The sequence below is a fragment of the Anabrus simplex genome, chromosome 3, assembly GCF_040414725.1.
Source record: "Anabrus simplex isolate iqAnaSimp1 chromosome 3, ASM4041472v1, whole genome shotgun sequence".
In the NCBI taxonomy this organism is placed as follows: Eukaryota; Metazoa; Arthropoda; class Insecta; order Orthoptera; family Tettigoniidae; genus Anabrus; species Anabrus simplex.
The window spans coordinates 42,358,348-42,377,360 of record NC_090267.1 but is presented as its reverse complement, the minus strand read 5'-3'; the positions used below and the strand labels follow the sequence as shown (position 1 = coordinate 42,377,360).

The 19,013-nt window shown below is 40.8% G+C and overlaps 1 protein-coding gene across 2 annotated transcripts in view; it reads right to left on the bottom strand.

The window, feature by feature from the left end:
* Positions 1-411: 411 nt before the first annotated feature.
* LOC136866637 (nose resistant to fluoxetine protein 6) overlaps positions 412-19,013 on the bottom strand; it is a 73,173-nt gene continuing 54,571 nt past the window's right edge. Inside the window, exons 8-13 of one of the 2 annotated variants that reach the window (XM_067143754.2) lie at positions 17,326-17,519; positions 16,987-17,128; positions 13,444-13,633; positions 9,950-10,092; positions 9,085-9,187; positions 412-925 (exon numbers count right to left, since the gene is read on the bottom strand). In XM_067143754.2, the coding sequence (XP_066999855.2) occupies positions 783-925; positions 9,085-9,187; positions 9,950-10,092; positions 13,444-13,633; positions 16,987-17,128; positions 17,326-17,519 (915 nt within the window). In that variant the 3' untranslated portion in view covers positions 412-782. The remainder of the gene's footprint in view (positions 926-9,084; positions 9,188-9,949; positions 10,093-13,443; positions 13,634-16,986; positions 17,129-17,325; positions 17,520-19,013) is intronic. The other variant, XR_011017963.1, reaches the window with a different exon arrangement.

The following is a 19,013-nucleotide window of genomic DNA, read 5'->3' as shown; positions in this document are numbered from 1 at the left end:
AATTAACTAATTATGGTAAAAATCCCGACCCTACCGAAAATCAAGCCCGGCGCCTCTGTGACCAAAGGCCAGCAGGCTAACCATTTAGCCATGAAGCCGGAATTACGTTATATGAAAGTGAAAATTTCTCTGTTACTGTCTGTCATTCACAGCGATTATCCAAAAGAAACCACCCAATACAACGTAACAAAATCTGAACATCCTTCCCGTTTCTCAAACACGTTATCCAAATGCAGTATGAAAATGAAATGTAAGTACGTCACGATTGTCATAACAAAGTCTAATGAAGTTATAACTGATGTGGAGGTTCCAATGCATAGATGAAGAATTTTAGCACATGCATAGGTAACCTCAAAGTAGGACGTCAGTATGCCAGATCATCAGCAGAAAATAATATACGGTCACAGGAATTTTGGAGAGTGATTTGTCTGTCACAAAGTTACAACAGCTTTGTATTTAAATGATAATATCGTTACCATGGGAGAAAATCCATATACAGAGGCACTGTATTAAAGTCTCCTCGCTGTGAGGTCATGTTGCACCTCTGACTGAAATCACGATGATAAGTCCCATTTCGGAAGTCGTGTGATCCTTCGGATATTATAACCGATGACTTTTGGAGCGAAGCTAGTTGAAGAATTACACTTTTGGAGTGTCTGATCTGATGTGAATATGTAAGAAAGTTCAAATTTCCTGTAAATACCAACGCATTTACACGTAGATTCAATATTTTCCGACAAATACTGATTTGTCACTTCGAAAGACTGAGGTGTATTCATTAATCACACTACCCCTTCTGGAGCCTTCTTTGATTCCTCTTGAGTGTCTGGAGGAGAAGAACTCTCCACTGGTGCGCTAGCATACAGCTGAGAGGCATTTGAAGTACTGGCTACAGGCGGAGGCTTCGGGGATTTTTTCTTTCCTCCTGAAATGAAGTAATCACCTTCTTTTAATATCACAAAATGATTAGCCTAAAACGTGCCATATAGGGTAAACATCTGTTTCAGTTCTGATAGGTGGCAAATTTGGACAATCCTGGTGGGCAAATAGGGAATTCCCTGCCTATTTTTTCATATAGCTTACATACTAGTCCCTCCAAGAGAAATTTGTAGACAAATATCTTGATAATTTCTTCAAGTGACATAATAACGAACAGATGCGTAAAGAAAAGGAAGCAAATTCTGTATGTGGTGACTTCAGCAACTGAGAACTCACACTCACCGCCTAGGATAGGACGGGGGAATTGAACACCAGGTCGTCAGACTAGGTGAAGGAGGCCTTCACCAAAGAGTGGTCAACACAGACAAGGCAGAGAAAGGAATAGCGCGGTGATGTTTTTATTATTTAGAATTCAGACCTTCCTCTGTGGTTCAGGAGAAGATTATTGGCCTCCAGTTCCAAGACTGCGGGTTCGAAGGGAGTCCCGTTCTTTATTTGTTTCCTAAGGGTAAACAAACAGAAGTGCCAATGGCGGTAGTGACTTTTAAGAAGGTAGAGAAAGCAGTGTCAACAATAGTATACTCGTGTCCTCGTCACGAGGAAGCGCAACACTTTTCAGGCTCACCCCAATGGAGGTCAGATGCACGGACCATGTTAACCAGATACCAGCCCTCCTGCCCTTATTATTTTGGCACTACCGGGGATAGTACTCAGGCCTCCGAGGACAGCAGCTAATAGTGCTAACAGTTATGCAACACAGGCGGACAGTTTCAACAATGTAAAGCGGCCGTGCAACCAAACCCGATGACATTCCTACACAGCTATGGGAAAACTGCAGACGTTGGGTTGCAGGGGATGTTCAGTAGACTACTGGCTAGTCCCTTCTTCCTCAATCTTTACTGTGTGTGCTACTTCGTTCCAGTTTTTTGAGAACAAATGAGATGTTTGGAGAATATGAAACTTATCATTGAATAAAATTGATATCCTACACGTTAAAGGTGTGGGAGCATGTACTGACAAACTGAATTCAAGATATTGTGGAGATCCCAGTGACCAATGTGGATTTTCAAGAAGAAAATATTCTAGGGAAGCCATTTAGGCCATATCGAACGTAAATGAAAAGATGTGGAAACGTAAATCAGAGTTCCTCGCAGTGCTCGTTGATCTGAAAAAATCCCATGACCACATCTCCGGAAAGTTGGATTGGAGTGCACAAATAGGTTCCTGAGTGGCTGGTAAGTGCCATCTAAACGACCTGTGTTACTTCAAAAAAATAACAAGAGCAACTGGAGTATCTGATAGCTTCAATGTGAATGTAGGAGTTCACGAAGGCTCAGTGATCAGCCGATTGTTTCTCAATTTGGTCCCTCAATGTCTGACCACACATCTGATTAAATACCTTCCATGGAGCATTTCAGTTTTGACTTAGCTAACATATAACATCGAATTTCTTCAGAATTACAGTAGTGTAATATTAACAAAGCGAGGAAATACCTGAAATATATAATATTTAATTAGTAGCAAGTTGAAAGAAAGTCCATTCGACATTCAAAGCCGTGCGATGAAACCATTGAAGAGATTTCTGGTGACAGATTTGGTGCTCACACGACAAAATTAATTGAAATGAATTTAAATTCAGTCATAGATCGTGCAATAGAGAAGCGAATTATTCTGCGATATGGATAATGAAGTCCAACGTCGAATTTGACGTGGAGAAAGCCCCTCTATGGCGTCAAATTAAAATGTATGCAAACGGTAACTGATACCACACGATAATTTTCTTGTTTTTATTATGATTATTATTACTTTTTGTTGTCGTATTAGGCTCTACCATGGACTGTGTTAAATATAATTTATTTCTGGAAATCTACTTTCGACCAGCTCAGTATTTCTTCACCCTTTCTGAATGGACTTCTTTACGTTCACGTGACCAGCTGTTACCACTCAGTTTCCCATCGTGTGGTCTTGGTTGATCGTTTGATCTCGTAAACCCGTAATTTTATTGATGGTCATCCTATAATAATATCTGTCACATAATCCATCATGTGGTATATTCTTTTCCTCCAGCTCCTGACTTCCTGCTCTAAATACATTCCAGAATTATTTTACTATTCTCTCTGGTGGTCTACATTTTTAAAATTTGATTGTGATATTCTCTGTCTTTTTTATAATTACGCGTTTGGGTGCGGTCAAACCTCTTGTCCCACTTTCCTACGTCCCTGCACCTTCCTCAAGAATTTTTTTCCCTCAATGTTTTCTAGCAAACCCTTCCTGTTCAATGACGTGGGTTAAATCGCATACAAACTTACTGGCTTCATCGCAGTGTTGTAATCTCTGAGTTTTTTAAGGATTGAGATTGATTGTTATATACATAGTAGAGACATTAAATCCGTGGACTGGCCGTCTAGTGTCACTGTGGTGGCCTACAAAGGAGAGTTTGCACCGCACGATGTTTTCGTAACAGTTCTTCGCTAGTTCCAGCAAGAGGAAGTTACCTGCACCCAGTACAAGCAGAACTACGGTCTCTGTTGTTACAGGTAGTTTAATTTCAGCGGCGGAACTTGAGAATGTCATGGTTTGAGCAACGGACAAATTTCGAAATTTTCCCCCAAAAATTAGACAAACCTGCTAGGGAAACGTTTCAGATGGCCAAGTAGAAATCGACCGGATCACCACGACAGGAAAAAGGTGCGGAAAAGGAGGTCGAAAGACGAACTGTCAGCGCCAGTCCACGAACATATTGACTGTAGTAGGTACACAGGTGTTCAATGTGTTGCCTACACTGTAAGGGCTAGTGCAAGAAGTTATAGACAGCTGTACATGTGTGTAAGCCGTATTGCCTAAACTGTAGACGCCAGTCCAGGAACTTATTTCCTGTAGTAGTATATTGCGCCGTAGCTGATATACTCCTTCTTCCATTTTTGCTCTTTCCTGTAATGCTACTCCTGTAACCCTGTAAGAGTTATCCACTTCCTTCTTTTTCTTCTACCGAGCTCGATAGCTGCAGTCACTTCACCCAGTATTCGGGAGAGAGTGGGTTCGAACCCCACTGTCGGCAGCCCTGAAGAAGGTTTTTCGTGGCTTCCCATTTTCATACCAGGCAAATGCTGAGGCTGTACCTTAAATGAGGCCACGGTCGCTTCCTCACCACTCCTATCCCTTTACTATCCCATCGTCGCCATAAAACCTATCTGAGTCGGTGCGACGTAAAACAATTTGTAAAAAAATATTCTTCTTCCTTTTACTATGATTATTCCGGAGCACACTAATTTCGAACAATATCTTTAAATACAGGTTATTTCGGTGATTAAGGCACAGATTTTTACTTGTTTTCCAGAAGAGTACATGTATCAATCTGAGATAGGGAACAGCGGTCTGGAAACGCGTCAGCCGAATATTATACGCCAAGCAGTTTCTGATAGGTTGTAAGTTTTCCAATGCATGTGATTCGGCATGATGCGGTCGCAGCTCACTTTTCACATGCTACTCGATAACACCGTAATCAGACGTTCCCAGGTAAGTGAATAGGAAGAGGAGATCCTGTTGCGTGGCCACCTCGTCTGCCTGATCTGACCTCACTTGTCTTCTTTTGGTGGTGTTAAGGGAGGATTCTTGTCTGCAAGACAATGACAGAGGTCCTGGCAACAATCCTCACTTCTAGTGACATTGTTAGAACGCCGCCAGGGATGTTCTATCGGGTATGCTAGCGCGGCGTTGTTAAAGCTGTGGGGCGCAATTTTCAACAGCTGTGGTTCATGTACAGTAGTTAATAAAGGTATTACGTCTCCGCACAAAGATATTCTTTTCTAAATACCACGTTCATAAGTACACCACAACAAATTCGGTTTGTGCCCAACAGCTGTTATTTTCCGGGCCGGGTTTCCCTATGTGAAATTGTTACAAGTACCATTTTCCACTGCCAGAAAACTCAGACTAGAGGAAATTTGGACTTTACTTTCTCCTCTTCTCAAACTCCATGGTTATGGAGGCTTAACTTGAACGGCATCTTAAGTGCAGCAGTTCACCTCAGTGACCCCGAAAACTATGTATTTCATACTAATATCGGCCATTTTCGGTTATTTTACACTTAAACACTCCCACAGGGGTTTCAGGGGGGATTTTCCTCCCAAAGTATTTTTCATATTGGTACCAAGATTAGTCGAGAGCTATGTTGGATCATGCACACATACAAGCATTCTTGGTCATTTTGGACATGTCATTATCGCTTCATCCCACACTACTATGCAGATGGTGCTGAACTTGGACTTCAAAATCAAAATCTCTTTATTTGCAAATGAGGTGTCTACCTCGGTGGCAAATGGTACACTAAAATACATTATTGTCAAGCACTAAATTTTAAATTAACAAGAGACGAAGAAAATTTTCCTAGAATACAATATTATACAATTTACGCTAATAATTTGTTCTATTAAACACACACATCATCCTTAATAAATTTATATTGTTTACAAAATTCTACTTATAATATCTTACAAACATAGTCAACTCATACACAGTATGTGAAATTACTTCTAATAATAATATACAACTGGTATAAGATTAAAATTAACATTGAATTTATTTACATATTTATATTTTACCCATTTTGGAACCTAAGTAGCATAACGACCTGCTGCGTCTTAACCAGAGCCCCTTTTGCCACCACTTTTCAGAGTTCCTGAAGGGCCTTCACAGCTACCGTAGCGGTCCCAGGGTCCTCGAAGTCCCCACTGTACTTCACCCCTACAAGCAGTCCCCTACTTGGGTTGTCCAAACTCCATAGACCAGGGGATGGAATTAATTTAATCACACATATTTTTTATTTACAATATCCTGCACTGGTCGAATGCCCTCTAACATTTCATTTATTTTCTCTGTTGTTGTTTATTCTCTTCTTGAATATCTGTACAGATTTTGGAAAAGGATCAAACACTACCCCTGGTAAACTGTTCCACTCCTTCACGCCCTTCCCAATGAATGAAAATTTACCCCAATCGCTTCTGCTAAAATCCCTTCTAATTTTGTACTTGTGGTCAGTTCTACCAATATAATTATTTTCCAACTGAAGCCTCTCACGGATATCTCTCCATGCTTCTTCTCCTGTATAGGCTCTATATAATCCTATAAGTCTAGTTTTCTCCCTTCTCTTACTTAAAGTTTCCCAACCAAGTTCCTTTATCATTTCTGATACACTACTCTTTCTCCTGAAATCCCCTGTTACAAACCTTGCTGCTTTCCTCTGCACACCATCTAGTTCTTTTATTAGGTATTCTTGGTGAGGATCCCAAACACTGTTTGCATATTCCAATAATGGACGAACCATACTTAGTAACTTTTTCTTTTAATTCTTTGTTGCATCCTTTAAGTAGCCTCATTATGACATGTAACGATCTGTATGCTTTCCCAACAATGTCATCAACATGACCCTTCCAGTGCAAACTACTTTCGAATCTTACACCTAAGTATTTGCACTTGCCATCTTTAGGGATAACTACCTCATCCAAAGTATATTCAAATTCAGTTTTAAAGCTCCTGTTTGTAAATGTTGTAACAGTTGATTTGCTCCATTAATCTTCATATTATTTTCTTCAACCCATTCTTGGATACTCTCAAGGTCCCTTTGTAATTCTGAGCAATCCTCAATGTTATTTATTTCCCTATAAACAATTATGTCATCTGCATACAATCTTATTTTCGATGTTATATTGTTCCCTAAATCATTTGCGTATATTAAGAAAAGTAACGGACCGATTATACTACCCTGTGCAATTCCCTTCCAAACTTTCTCTTCCTGTGATATATTATTTCCTACTTTGACTTTCTGAACCCTTGAATTTAGAAATGTTCTTATCCAACGTATAACCCTTACGTCCAATCCTATTCCCTCCAATTTCTTTAATAATATTCCATGTTCCACTCTATCAAAGGCTTTGGAAAGATCTATGGCTATGCAATCTAACTGGCCTCCTGAATCCAACTGATCTGAAATGTCCTGCTGAAATCCCACCAGTTGTGCCTCGCAAGAAAATTTCCTTCTAAATCCATACTGCCTCCTCATGAACCAATTTTTATCATCACTTATCCCTCTGATGTACTTTGATATTAAACTCTCCAGTATTTTACAAACTATACTGGTCAGGCTGATTGGTCTGTAGTTCTCTGGTTTCCTTTTATCACCCTTTCCTTTATAAATTGGTATTATTATAGATTCCCTCCATTCCTTTGGTATTACACTATTATTTATGACATAGTCAAAGAGAAATTTTAAATAAGGCACTATGTACCACCCCATTGTCTTTAATACCTCCCCAGGAATTTGATCACTTCCTGCTGCTTTTCCTTGCTGAAGAAGTTGGATTTCTCTGAAAATATCTTCATTTGTGAATGAGAAGCTTCTTGTTTCCCTATGTGTATCTCCCTCTCTATCTTCTGTTATGGTTTCCAAGTCCTGACAATCTTCTACTGAATCTCTGAATTCCCTACTGAAGAGGTTTGCTTTCTCAGTATCTGTTAAATAGTGTTCACCCCCTTCTCCCACCATTGTAGGAATTTGGATTCCTTTTCCTTTTTGATTCCTGATATATGAATACAGCTTTTTCCATTTCCCTTTGTGGTCATTACCCTCTTGAAGAATGCCATTCATATAATTCTCTTTTGCTTCCTTTTTCACTCTATTCAGTTCCCTCATTAGCTGTTTTCTAGTTTCTCTATTCTTCCTACCATCTTTGATTTTCCTGTTTACTATTCTACATTTTCTTTTTAATTTTCTTATTTCCCTTGTATAATAAACAGGGTCTGAGGTCATTTTACCCTTCTTAGCAGGTACAAATCTCTTCTCTCCTTCCCAAATGATTCCTTTAAATTTAGCCCAAAGTGTATCCACATTACTCCCTTCACTTATCCAACAACTGAATTGTGATTTAAGGTAAGTCCCAAATTCATCAACTTTAGTTTTTCTGTATAATTTCTTGTCTTGTGTGACCCTCTTATTAAGCCTTTTTGGTACCAGTCCTACATCCATTATTACAGCCTTATGGTCACCTATTCCTTCAATTACCTCAGTTTTATCAACAGTTTCCCATGGTTTAACCAAGAATACATCTAGTAAGTTATTGAGACGAGTCGGTTCTTGTACCACTTGTGTAAATCCTCCCTCCGAAATTATTTGCCAGTTTCTGTTCATGGGCTTCACTTGCAGCTCCATTCCATTCAACTTCAGGCAAGTTTAGATCTCCCCCAATTATTACCATATCATTATTATTGTTTTTATGAGTATAATCTATTATTTTCTCAAATATTTCCATGTCTCTTTCCTTTCTTCCAGGCCTGTATGTTCCTATAATTCCCACCTCCTTCATATTATGCCAAACTAATTTTATCCCTAATATTTCATCCCTTTCATCGGTAAACCATTCATGTGAACAATAAGTTTCCTTCACCAGAATAAACACCCCCCTCCCTTTTTATCTCCTCGGTCTCTACGATAGACTGTGTACCCTTCTGGAAATACTTCTCTATTACCCACCCCTTCTCTCAACCATGATTCTACTCCTATCACCACATCATCTGGCATCTGGGGTATGACTGTACATCTCAGCGACCCCGAAAACTATGGATTGGGCACTGATATCGGTCATTTTCGAAAATGTCTACATAACACCCCCTCCCCTAAGAGTGCTAGGGATGCCTTACCCTCACAGTGTTTTTTTCCAGACAGGGCTAGGTGGCCGCGCGGTTAGGAGCGCGCAGCTGTGAGCTTGCACCCGGGAGATAGTAGGTTTGAACCCCACTGTCGACAGCCCTGAAGATGGTTTTCCTTGGTTTCCCATTTTCACACCAGGAAAATGCTGGGGCTCTACCTTAATTAAAGCCACGGGCACTTCCTTCCTAGTCCTAGCCCTTTCCTATGCTATCATCTTCATAAGGCCAAGTTTGGCTGAAATTGCTCCAGTGGTTTAGGAAGAGATGCGGAACATCCACGAAGACACACACACACACACTCACAAATACACACACACATAAACATCCATTCTTAGATAGTAGATATTGGTAACTACGGAAGCATGTAGACTGACACTTATTTTAATACATGGATTGAGGTAGCCATAACTAATGTAATTGTGAAAATTACAAATATAGACTTACCTAACAACTCCTTTTCGAGGATGATGAATGGTGATTCGAAGACTAGACAAAGAGGAATGGCGAATATCAGTGCGAGAACCATGTCACCGAAGAAGTGAGGGAACTGGAAAAAGAAAGTACTTGTAAGACATCTGTGAAGTTACCGTAAAAGACGAAATATTTTGTACAAATCATATATAACGTAACGTTATAATGTAATTGATAATATTTTAATATTGATGTATCTATTTTGTCACAATGAGAAGAAGGGAAAATTTTCAGCTAACAAATCACAGGTAAACTCGTAAAGCTGGAAATAGCTTGTATGACGAAAGAAGAATTTTGACGTGTAATGAAGATATTTCCTATATATAATAAAATATATCTCCATCTTCTTCTTCTTTTCCGCTTTCATCGTTATCCCATTTATTTCTAATCGGCTGTATATGTGGATTAAATCCCCTCCTGACACCAGCTTCTCAGTACAGCGTGTTTCTGCTGTGCCTTGTAGTGTGATAATTCTTAGGTAAATGACGTTGTGTACGAAAATGGACACAAACACCAACCCTCTGACCTAAATGAATTAAACACCCGCAACTAAAACACCGTCCCGGCCAGGAATCGAACCCGGTACACTCTGAACAGAAGGCCAGTACCTAAACCGTTCAACAAAAGACCTGGGCGTATTCTAAAGAGAAGAACGCTATTATCCAATTACATAATGTGCAACTTTCATTCTGTCAAAAAGGTTATGCTGAGAAGATTATTATTTTTTTAAGTTGTAACTTGAAGATAATATGAACATTAAACCACTAAAAATGTATTTCTGATGAATAAAGCTACTAAAATTGAATAATGGTATTTTTTGTCTAAAACATGAACTTACCGCGTATAAATCATCCAGGTGAACTGGCACACGCATAGAGCCGTATTGAGTCAGCTGCAAGGACTGGTGTACCAAATACACAGAATATGAGAGCCTGCTCAGAACCTGGAACCAGTCCCATGACAATATCGAGTTGATGATACCTGCCAGAAAATAGAAATGTGTCCTTAGGAGGGTGTTCGGATATTGATTTATTATTAAGGGGATTTCGAATGGCGGATCGTGCCAATATTCAAATTGCCCAATTTATGGCCCCTTACCAATGAAGTTTATTTTCATCGAACTTTTACATTTAAGGAGGTATTTTTGGTATATCATATACTGACGCTGTTATAGAGTTGACTACTACAACAACAACAACAACAAATAATAATAGTAATAATAATAATAATAATAATAATAATAATAATAATAATAATAATAATAATAATAATAATAATAATAATAATAATAATAATAATAATAATAATAATAATAATAATAATAATCTACGCAAATAAATCCTAACGGCCATATGCAAATTTTTTAGCTTTTGTGTCTGTTTTACTGTTTGTTTGCTGTTTGTCTGTTTGTCTGTCATTTGAAAACTACTGGATACATTTCCACCAAACTTCATATTTAGACTCCACCTGTCCTTGGGTAAGTTTTAGGGCCAATATTGTTTATGAATACCTGAATTGACTGGGGGTTTATATGAACCCGAAACCCTGATTTTGAACTCACACAAAATATACACAAGCAAAGTTAATAGAAATCTGCCTGCCTTAATAGATATCAATTTCTAAACCTTTTTTCACATAAGCATCATTTCGATACGAGGATTAATAAGGGAGATATCATAAACATAGCCCAAAAGTTTTTTTATGTATGGCACATTCCGTATCTATTTAAAAAATGCTATTTATTCAGGGAGTTGACCTAAGAAGATCTTTTGCTCCACTTTGCACCATATGTTGTGAGCCTGAGTGTATTTGTAAATGGCGGACGTGTAAAGTGTTGAACGTGAGGAAAGGAACACCCAGTCTCCAGCCCAGGTATATTAATATTTTGCAGTTAAAAAACCCTGACCCAGCCGTAAATCGAACTCGGGGCCGCCTGGTGACAGTCGGACGTGTTGCCCCCTACACAGCGGGGCCGGACTCCTTATCTATCTCTATCAATAAAATCGTAACGACTGTGTGTTTGTGCATTGACTATTTTGGTGAAAGGTTCGTACAGCTATCCGTTTAAGGGGTAATAATGACCATCTGCATATTTTTAGCTATATTTTCCTGGAAGTCCTAAATTTTAGCCCCCCACCCTCCCAAAATCAAGATTGCGGAACAGTGTGCCAGACGAGCCAGAAAATTGAAATTAAGCCAAATTATACGTTTTAGCCTGTAACCGACGGGAAATTTCCAAGGTCATTAAATTTTTCACTTTGTATCCCTGAAGAATATCGAGATATGCAATTTTATGCATCTTGATGCCAGTAATACCATTGCTTATGCAGCCAGTCCCTGTTATGAATGGTGTGAAACTATCGCTCATAGGGTCGGTTGGTGCGTGCATTTCAGTGCGCTTGGCAGAATGATATACACTGACTGACAGTGACAATGCAACACCAAGGAGGAGTGGTTCGAAAGGGATGAAAGTTGGGGAAAAAACAGAGACGGCACGGATGAATAATTGATGTTTATTTCAAACCGATATGCAGGTTACACAATGCGCACGGCATCGACTCAGTAGGATGTAGGACCACCGCGAGCGGCGATGCACGCAGAAACACGTCGAGGTACAGAGTCAATAAGAGTGCGGATGGTGTCCTGAGGGATGGTTCTCCATTCTCTGTCAACCATTTGCCACAGTTGGTCGTCCGTACGAGTCTGGGGCAGAGTTTGCAAACGGCGTCCAATGAGATGCCACACGTGTTCGATTGGTGAGAGATCCGGAGAGTACGCTGGCCACGGAAGCATCTGTACACCTCGTAGAGCCTGTTGGGAGATGCGAGCAGTGTGTGGGCGGGCATTATCCTGCCGAAACAGAGCATTGGGGAGCCCCTGAAGGTACGGGAGTGCCACCGGCCGCAGCATATGCTGCACGTAGCGGAGGGTATTTAACGTGCCTTGAATACGCACTAGAGGTGACGTGGAATCATACGCAATAGCGCCCCAAACCATGATGCCGCGTTGTCTAGCGGTAGGGCGCTCCACAGTTACTGCCGGATTTGACCTTTCTCCACGCCGACGCCACACTCGTCTGCGGTGACTATCACTGACAGAACAGAAGCGTGACTCATCGGAGAACACGACGTTCCGCCATTCCCTCAGCCAAGTCGCTCTAGCCCGGCACCATGCCAGGCGTGCACGTCTATGCTGTGGATCAATGGTAGTCTTCTGAGCGGACGCCGGGAGTGCAGGCCTCCTTCAACCAATCGACGGGAAATTGTTCTGGTCGATATTGGAACAGCCAGGGTGTCTTGCACATGCTGAAGAATGGCGGTTGACGTGGCGTGCGGGGCTGCCACCGCTTGGCGGCGGATGTGCCGATCCTCGCGTGCTGACGTCACTCGGGCTGCGCCTGGACCCCTCGCACGTGCCACTTGTCCCTGCGCCAACCATCTTCGCCACAGGCGCTGCACCGTGGACACATCCCTATGGGTATCGGCTGCGATTTGACGAAGCGACCAACCTGCCCTTCTCAGCCCGATCACCATACCACTCGTAAAGTCGTCTGTCTGCTAGAAATGCCTCCGTTGACGGCGGCCTGGCATTCTTAGCTATACACGTGTCCTGTGACACACGACAACACGTTCTACAATGACTGTCGGCTGAGAAATCACGGTACGAAGTGAGCTATTCGCCAACGCCGTGTCCCATTTATCGTTCGCTACGTGCGCAGCACAGCGGCGCATTTCACATCATGAGCATACCTCAGTGACGTCAGTCTACCCTGCAATTGGCATAAAGTTCTGACCACTCCTTCTTGGTGTTGCATTTGCTCTGTCAGTCAGTGTATAATAGCAACGGCTGACTCAGTGAGGAAAGCAACGGGAAACTACCTCACTCATCATTTCCCTAGTACGCCTCTTCAGTGACGCCTAGGCTATTTATTACAGCTTTTGGCGGAGCTGCAGAGGATCAAACCAGCCTTCGGGCTGAATACACAACTTACACGAAAATACTACCAACATAGAGAACGAACATTTTTCTTCGAATTCGTTGAGACCCTATTAATGTGCATCAGTTCCAATAGCATAACATTAAAATGGAATAATAGGAACTATAATGTGGTAAAGACTCGTTTCCTGATCTATCTTCTCAACAAATGAATTACCAACCCCCGCACCGATATTTATTGCTCGGAACAGAACTTTCATGGCCTGGAAGCTCGATGAACACCTGCCATAGATCTAGCCTCTAGCGACCAGAAGATTGGGTGTAGTGGTTGAACTACGAACTCATTTCACTGTCAGTGACGATTATGTGGAAATTCCAATAAGGAAAGCACCTCACCTCCATGTCCTGTGGCGCAGAGAAAGACGACCATACCAACACCCAGTGCCCAGAGCGGTCTGTCGAAAGCGTTATACAGTGCAGAAGTGATGGGTTCGAATTCATAATCAGGCTGTTGAAAGACGTGCACTATGCAGAGAGTAAACAACATGATACCAGCTGCAATCAGCCAGAGGAGCAGTGTCACCACCTGAAACATTAATTAATGGATAAGTAATCTGGCTGATATACAATGCATTGGACTTTCTTAAATATTAACCGCTTTACCCTGCAGTGATAAGAATCACGAGCTTTGAGAAAGAATCAGCATTTCGGTAATGAGAGAGGCAGTTCTGAAGTGTGCCACCCTCCCCTACGATATGTTGTGCATATAGAACAGACAATAAAGAAAATCAAAGAGGAATGTAGGAGAGGAAATAAAAATTCTGAGATTTGGCGATGATGTTATATTATCTGAGACTGCAGAATATCTTGAGAAATTCCTGAATGGTATGGATACTATTTCGGGGAAGGAGTACAAGTTTAATATAAATAAGTCCAAAACAAAAGTAATGGAATGCATTCTAAGTCAGGTGATTCGTGTAATATTAGATTATGAAATGGTCTTAAAGGAAGTAGATGAGTAGTGTTACTTGCGTAGTGGAATGACTAATGATGGCGGAAATTAGGAGGACATAAAATGCAGACTAGCACAAGTCAGGAAAAGCTATCTTAAGGAAATAATATTGCACATTTAGAACATTGATTTAGGAATTACAAAGACGTTTTTAAAGATATTCCTCTGGAGCGTGGCATCGTAAGGAAAAGAAACACGGACAATCACTAGCTCATAAAGAAAGATAAGAGAGGCTTTTGAAATGTGGTGTTACAGAAGAATGCTGAAGGTAAGATGGATAGATACGAATGAAGAGATACTGAATCAAATTGGTGAGAGGAGATCGATTTGGCTAAATTTGACGAGAGGGAGAATGATAGGACACATTTTGAGACACCCAGAACTTCTTCAGTTGGCCTTTGAAGGAAGTGTAGGTGGTAAGAACGGTAGGAGTAGCATGTTTGAATACGACAATTCGATTAGAGCAATTGGAGGTTGCAGTAGTTACAAAGGAATGAAAACATTAGCACAGGACTGGTTGGCATGGAGAGCTGCATCGAACTAGTCTAAGGACTGACGACTCAAACGCCACATTCTTCAATAAAGGGTAACGTTGATGAGTGTGAAGTATATTACATAGTAAACCTTTTCATACAAACGTTGAAAAACCGAGAAATTATAAATAAAACATACGCAGGCTATACAAATTACAAAGAATGTGAAGGATGTGAAGACAACAGTAGGTAGAATAGAATGGTTTGGAATTGACAATGGGTTCAAACAACGGAGTGTGTTGTCACCTTTACTGTTCATAATGGTGATGGATGACATCTAGAGGCAGCAAGGGAATATTATAGAGGGGAAAGAATGAATGAAATGATATTTTCGGATGATGATGTGGTATGGGGAGAATATGAGAATGAAATGCGATTACTGATGAATGTAATGAATAAAAGAATTGGGAAATGGGGGTTAAGGATCAACCTTGAAAAGAGCCAGACAGGGTGATTTTTAGAGGAATTAAAGAAAGGAGAGGGAGCTTTGAAAATTGGAGACAAGGAACTGGAGATAGTAGAACACTTCAGATACTTGGAAGTGAAATGACAGAAAATGGAAGACTGGATATGGGGAGTAGTAGAAGGGTACAACTTTCACCACCAGGTAGAAATCACTATGGAGTAATGATGTGGCAATGAAGGCTGAAAACTAATGTAAACGGGATATTGCAATTACTCAGAGAGCTGAGAGTGGAGTACAGGCAACTGAAATTAAATTTCTGAGAAGTATGATACAGAAGAATAGGAGGGAGACTGGCGCAAATGAAGACATAGGAAAAGAACTAAGTGTGCGAAAACGAAACAGAAACCTGGAACAGGGTTGACTGAGGTGGTTTGGACATGTCAAGTGGATGAAAGAAGAAACGCTGCCAAGAGAAGCACTGGAAATACAGATGACAGGGAAGAGAGGTCGAGGAAAACCAAGATTATGATCGATGCACTTTCAGAAGACAACAGAACATGGACTGGAACGGACTGTTGGATGAGGAATGGAGAGGCAGTGAAAAGGGGAAATGATGATGATGAAGATTCAGAATTAATATTTACAGGGAGAACACAGGTCTAGTTACGCATATGCAAGGTCTCCAGCCACTATAGGAACAGTGGCGAGGACTCAAAAATTTTCCCCCGACTATCATGTTATGCGCGAAGAGGGTAATCATAAGTATTTTTCGAAATTATTTGGAACTCAATATAATCAAATCCTTTAGAGTTTTGAAGCCAGCTGCTGGAATATAAAGGCACCATTCCCACCACAGTTAGCAGTACCTGTTTAAAGAGGTTTTCACTAGTGACCAGATCGAGTTTAGATTCAGATGAAATTACAATATTGTCAAGTGTCACCAGTGTGTTCGGTGTTTCCTGGAAGAAAGCAGTGAGTCAATTTGGAGCTTCCAGACCGAGATCTCTTTCAGGTTTCCCCGTGTACCTTCTGGAACACGAAACGGGAATATTTAGTTTCTAGTCGAGCCCCGAATATTATAGTATCCATTATCAGGATCAGAAAAGGAGGCTAGTCGCGAATATTCAGTCAGTGTTGGAGTTAGTTAGTCGGAATGGGGCGTCATTAAAGGCTCCCATCAGTGTTCTACCGGTGTCAAAGTATCTGAGCGGTGTGTACTGCCTTGGAGTACAGAGTGGAGTACTGCATGTGTTCAGACGTGGAGTGAGTGATTGGAACTTGTCCACATTATTGCTGTTTGTCGTCTGTGCCCCGCCGGAGTCAGGGGATCACCGTTTGCTCAGCAGAGTCTGTGTACTGCTCGGAAATACTGTATGAGAGTGCAGTGCCATGCATTATATACTTTCTATGGAGTCGAACCTAGGGTAATTCTTCGTGTGTTGTGGCAGTGAGCAGCCCTGTTCAAACACTGTGTGCGAAGGGACCGAGCGTACGAGTGAAAGTGAAAGATGGAGCCTGTTTTAAGGATTATTCCCCGTCCAGGTTAGAACTGCACAGCTGTGATTGATATGTAAATTTACAGCAATAAGTGGAGTCTGGTCATTCATGGTTGAACCGAATTATATGTGTTTGCTAATTTAGGTCATTTAGAATGAAATTAGATCTATAAGGCACGCACAGTAGTGTTTTATTCATAACGGTATCATTAGCAAATCTCATTCCTATTCATTTTCTATTCTGGTTTTCCTTCAACAACTTTTAAGTATATCATTTTCTACACAGCGGTCTTTTAGTCAATTGGAACGATGCGTGAATAATTTCACACCTTTTCTAATTAAAAAATGCCATTTTTTTCTCAGGCTCTTATGAGATAGCATTTCAGTTCTGAACTAAGAAGTTACATGAAAATATGGATTTTTCCTACCAGAAGGGACGTGCGTGAAGTTCTCAAAACGAGAGAATATTAATGTTGTATTACTTTCACTTACCTTTGTGAACTGAATTTTGCGTCGTTTATTCCTAATATCTACAAGCACGTATCCCAAGGCAACGCCCACCAAGTAGGCCATGTACCTCGTCCAGACTGGCCAGTACATCAACTTCATAAAACTCATCTCAAGCGTGGCTGATCTACAACAAGATAATGTGGTAATTAAGCATTCGAAAGAGGAAGTAAATGGGAAATAGTTAATAACGATGTCTCAAGGTGCTGGCGGTGATTATGGTTTAAAAAGGGAGAGGGTTTGATCCACATCGTCGGCTGTCCTGAGAAAGGTTTTCAGTGGTTTTATAATCTCCTGCACTAATGTGAAAACTGTTATACTTACTGCATAGCCATGAAATAACTGCCGGAGTAATCATGTTCATAGGAGACGACGAAATTTGTCACTAAACCTCCCACCATGAGTCCTGCCATTAAAATCCATCCGTATTTAGGAAACTTCCAGAGTGGGATCAATACTAGAGGGGACAACCAATGCAGCTGCATGTCCACCGCCAGGAACCAGCTTTGGCCCAAACACTAGAAAGAAAAGAAGAGAAAAAAGCATGTAATTCAGATTTTGAGCTTGACCACAACGAAAACTGAATATGAATGCCAAACACAGAATCATTTACACAGCTGAATTTACTGACGTAGAAAACCTTTCTTCAGACATTCTTCCTGGTCAAGAGTATCATGGAGGTAGCGTTACAAACAGCCACATGTCGTGGTAATATTTACCGTAAATCATGTTGTGTTAGGAAAAATAAGCCTATTCATATTTAGGAAATTCCATTTACTGTCTGTTTTTCTTAATCACTATTAAGACAAACAATAATTGTCTGTCCAACCGCTTATACACCACTCTTGTGCATTCGAGGTGAGAACTGTGCCACACATGTGGATTTCACCATGTTTTACAGCTGGATGCCCTTCCTGACATCAATTCTCTATGGAGGGATCCATTGAATACTACGTGTTTCTGTGGTGGTCTGTAGTTGTTTGCGGCGTGTCATGTGAATATGACGAGGAGTGTTTTGGTAAAAACGGAGTGAACGTGTCAACGGAATTAACCAAATGTGATTAAAATACACATTTCCGCCGATAATTCAACGCAGAACCCTCTGAACAGAAGGTCGAAGCAGTTGAACACAAATATAACACAGGGATTTTGATATAAATCGGGTGGTTTTCAAAACGACACATTTTCTCTCTGGTAGCTGCGTTTACAGAAAAATGGAGACCATTTCCAACATCTCCTGTGATGGTGAGTTTCCCTCAGTTTCTTCGTATTTGAAACGTAGTTGAATCTTCCTATTAGCTGTCCTTGTTCATGTTATTGTTTGAGTCATCAGTTTAGAGTGATTTGATGCCGCTCTCCGTGCCACCCTATCCTGATCTAATCTTGTTATTTCTACGTAACTAGTACAATCAATCAACCACTACTGATCTGCAATTAGGGCAGTCGCCCAGGTGGCAGATTCCCTATCTGTTGTTTTCATAGCCTTTTCCTAATGATTGCAAAGAAGTTGGAAATTTATTTAACATCTCCTTTGGTAAATTATTCCAATCACTAACTCCCTCTCCTATAAACGAATACTTGCCCCAATTTGTCCTCTTGAACTACAACTTTATCTTCATATTGTGATCATTCCCACTTTTAAAGACACCACTCAAACGTATTAGTCTACTGATGTTATCCCACGCCATCTCTCTTCTGACAGCTCGGGACATATCATTTATTCGAGCAGCTCGTCTCCTATCTCCCAAGTCTTCCCAGCCCAAACTTTGCAACATTTATATAAAGTTACTCTTTTTTCGGAAATCACTCAGAACATATCTAGCTGTAATTCTTTGGATTCTTCCTAGTTCTTGAATCAAGTTATCCTGGTCAGGGCCATATGCACTGGAACCATACTCTAGTTGGGGTCTTACAAGGTACTCATATGATCTCGCCTTTACATTCTTACTACAACCCCTAAACACCCTCATAACCGTGTGCAGATATCTGTACCCTTTATTTACATTCGTATT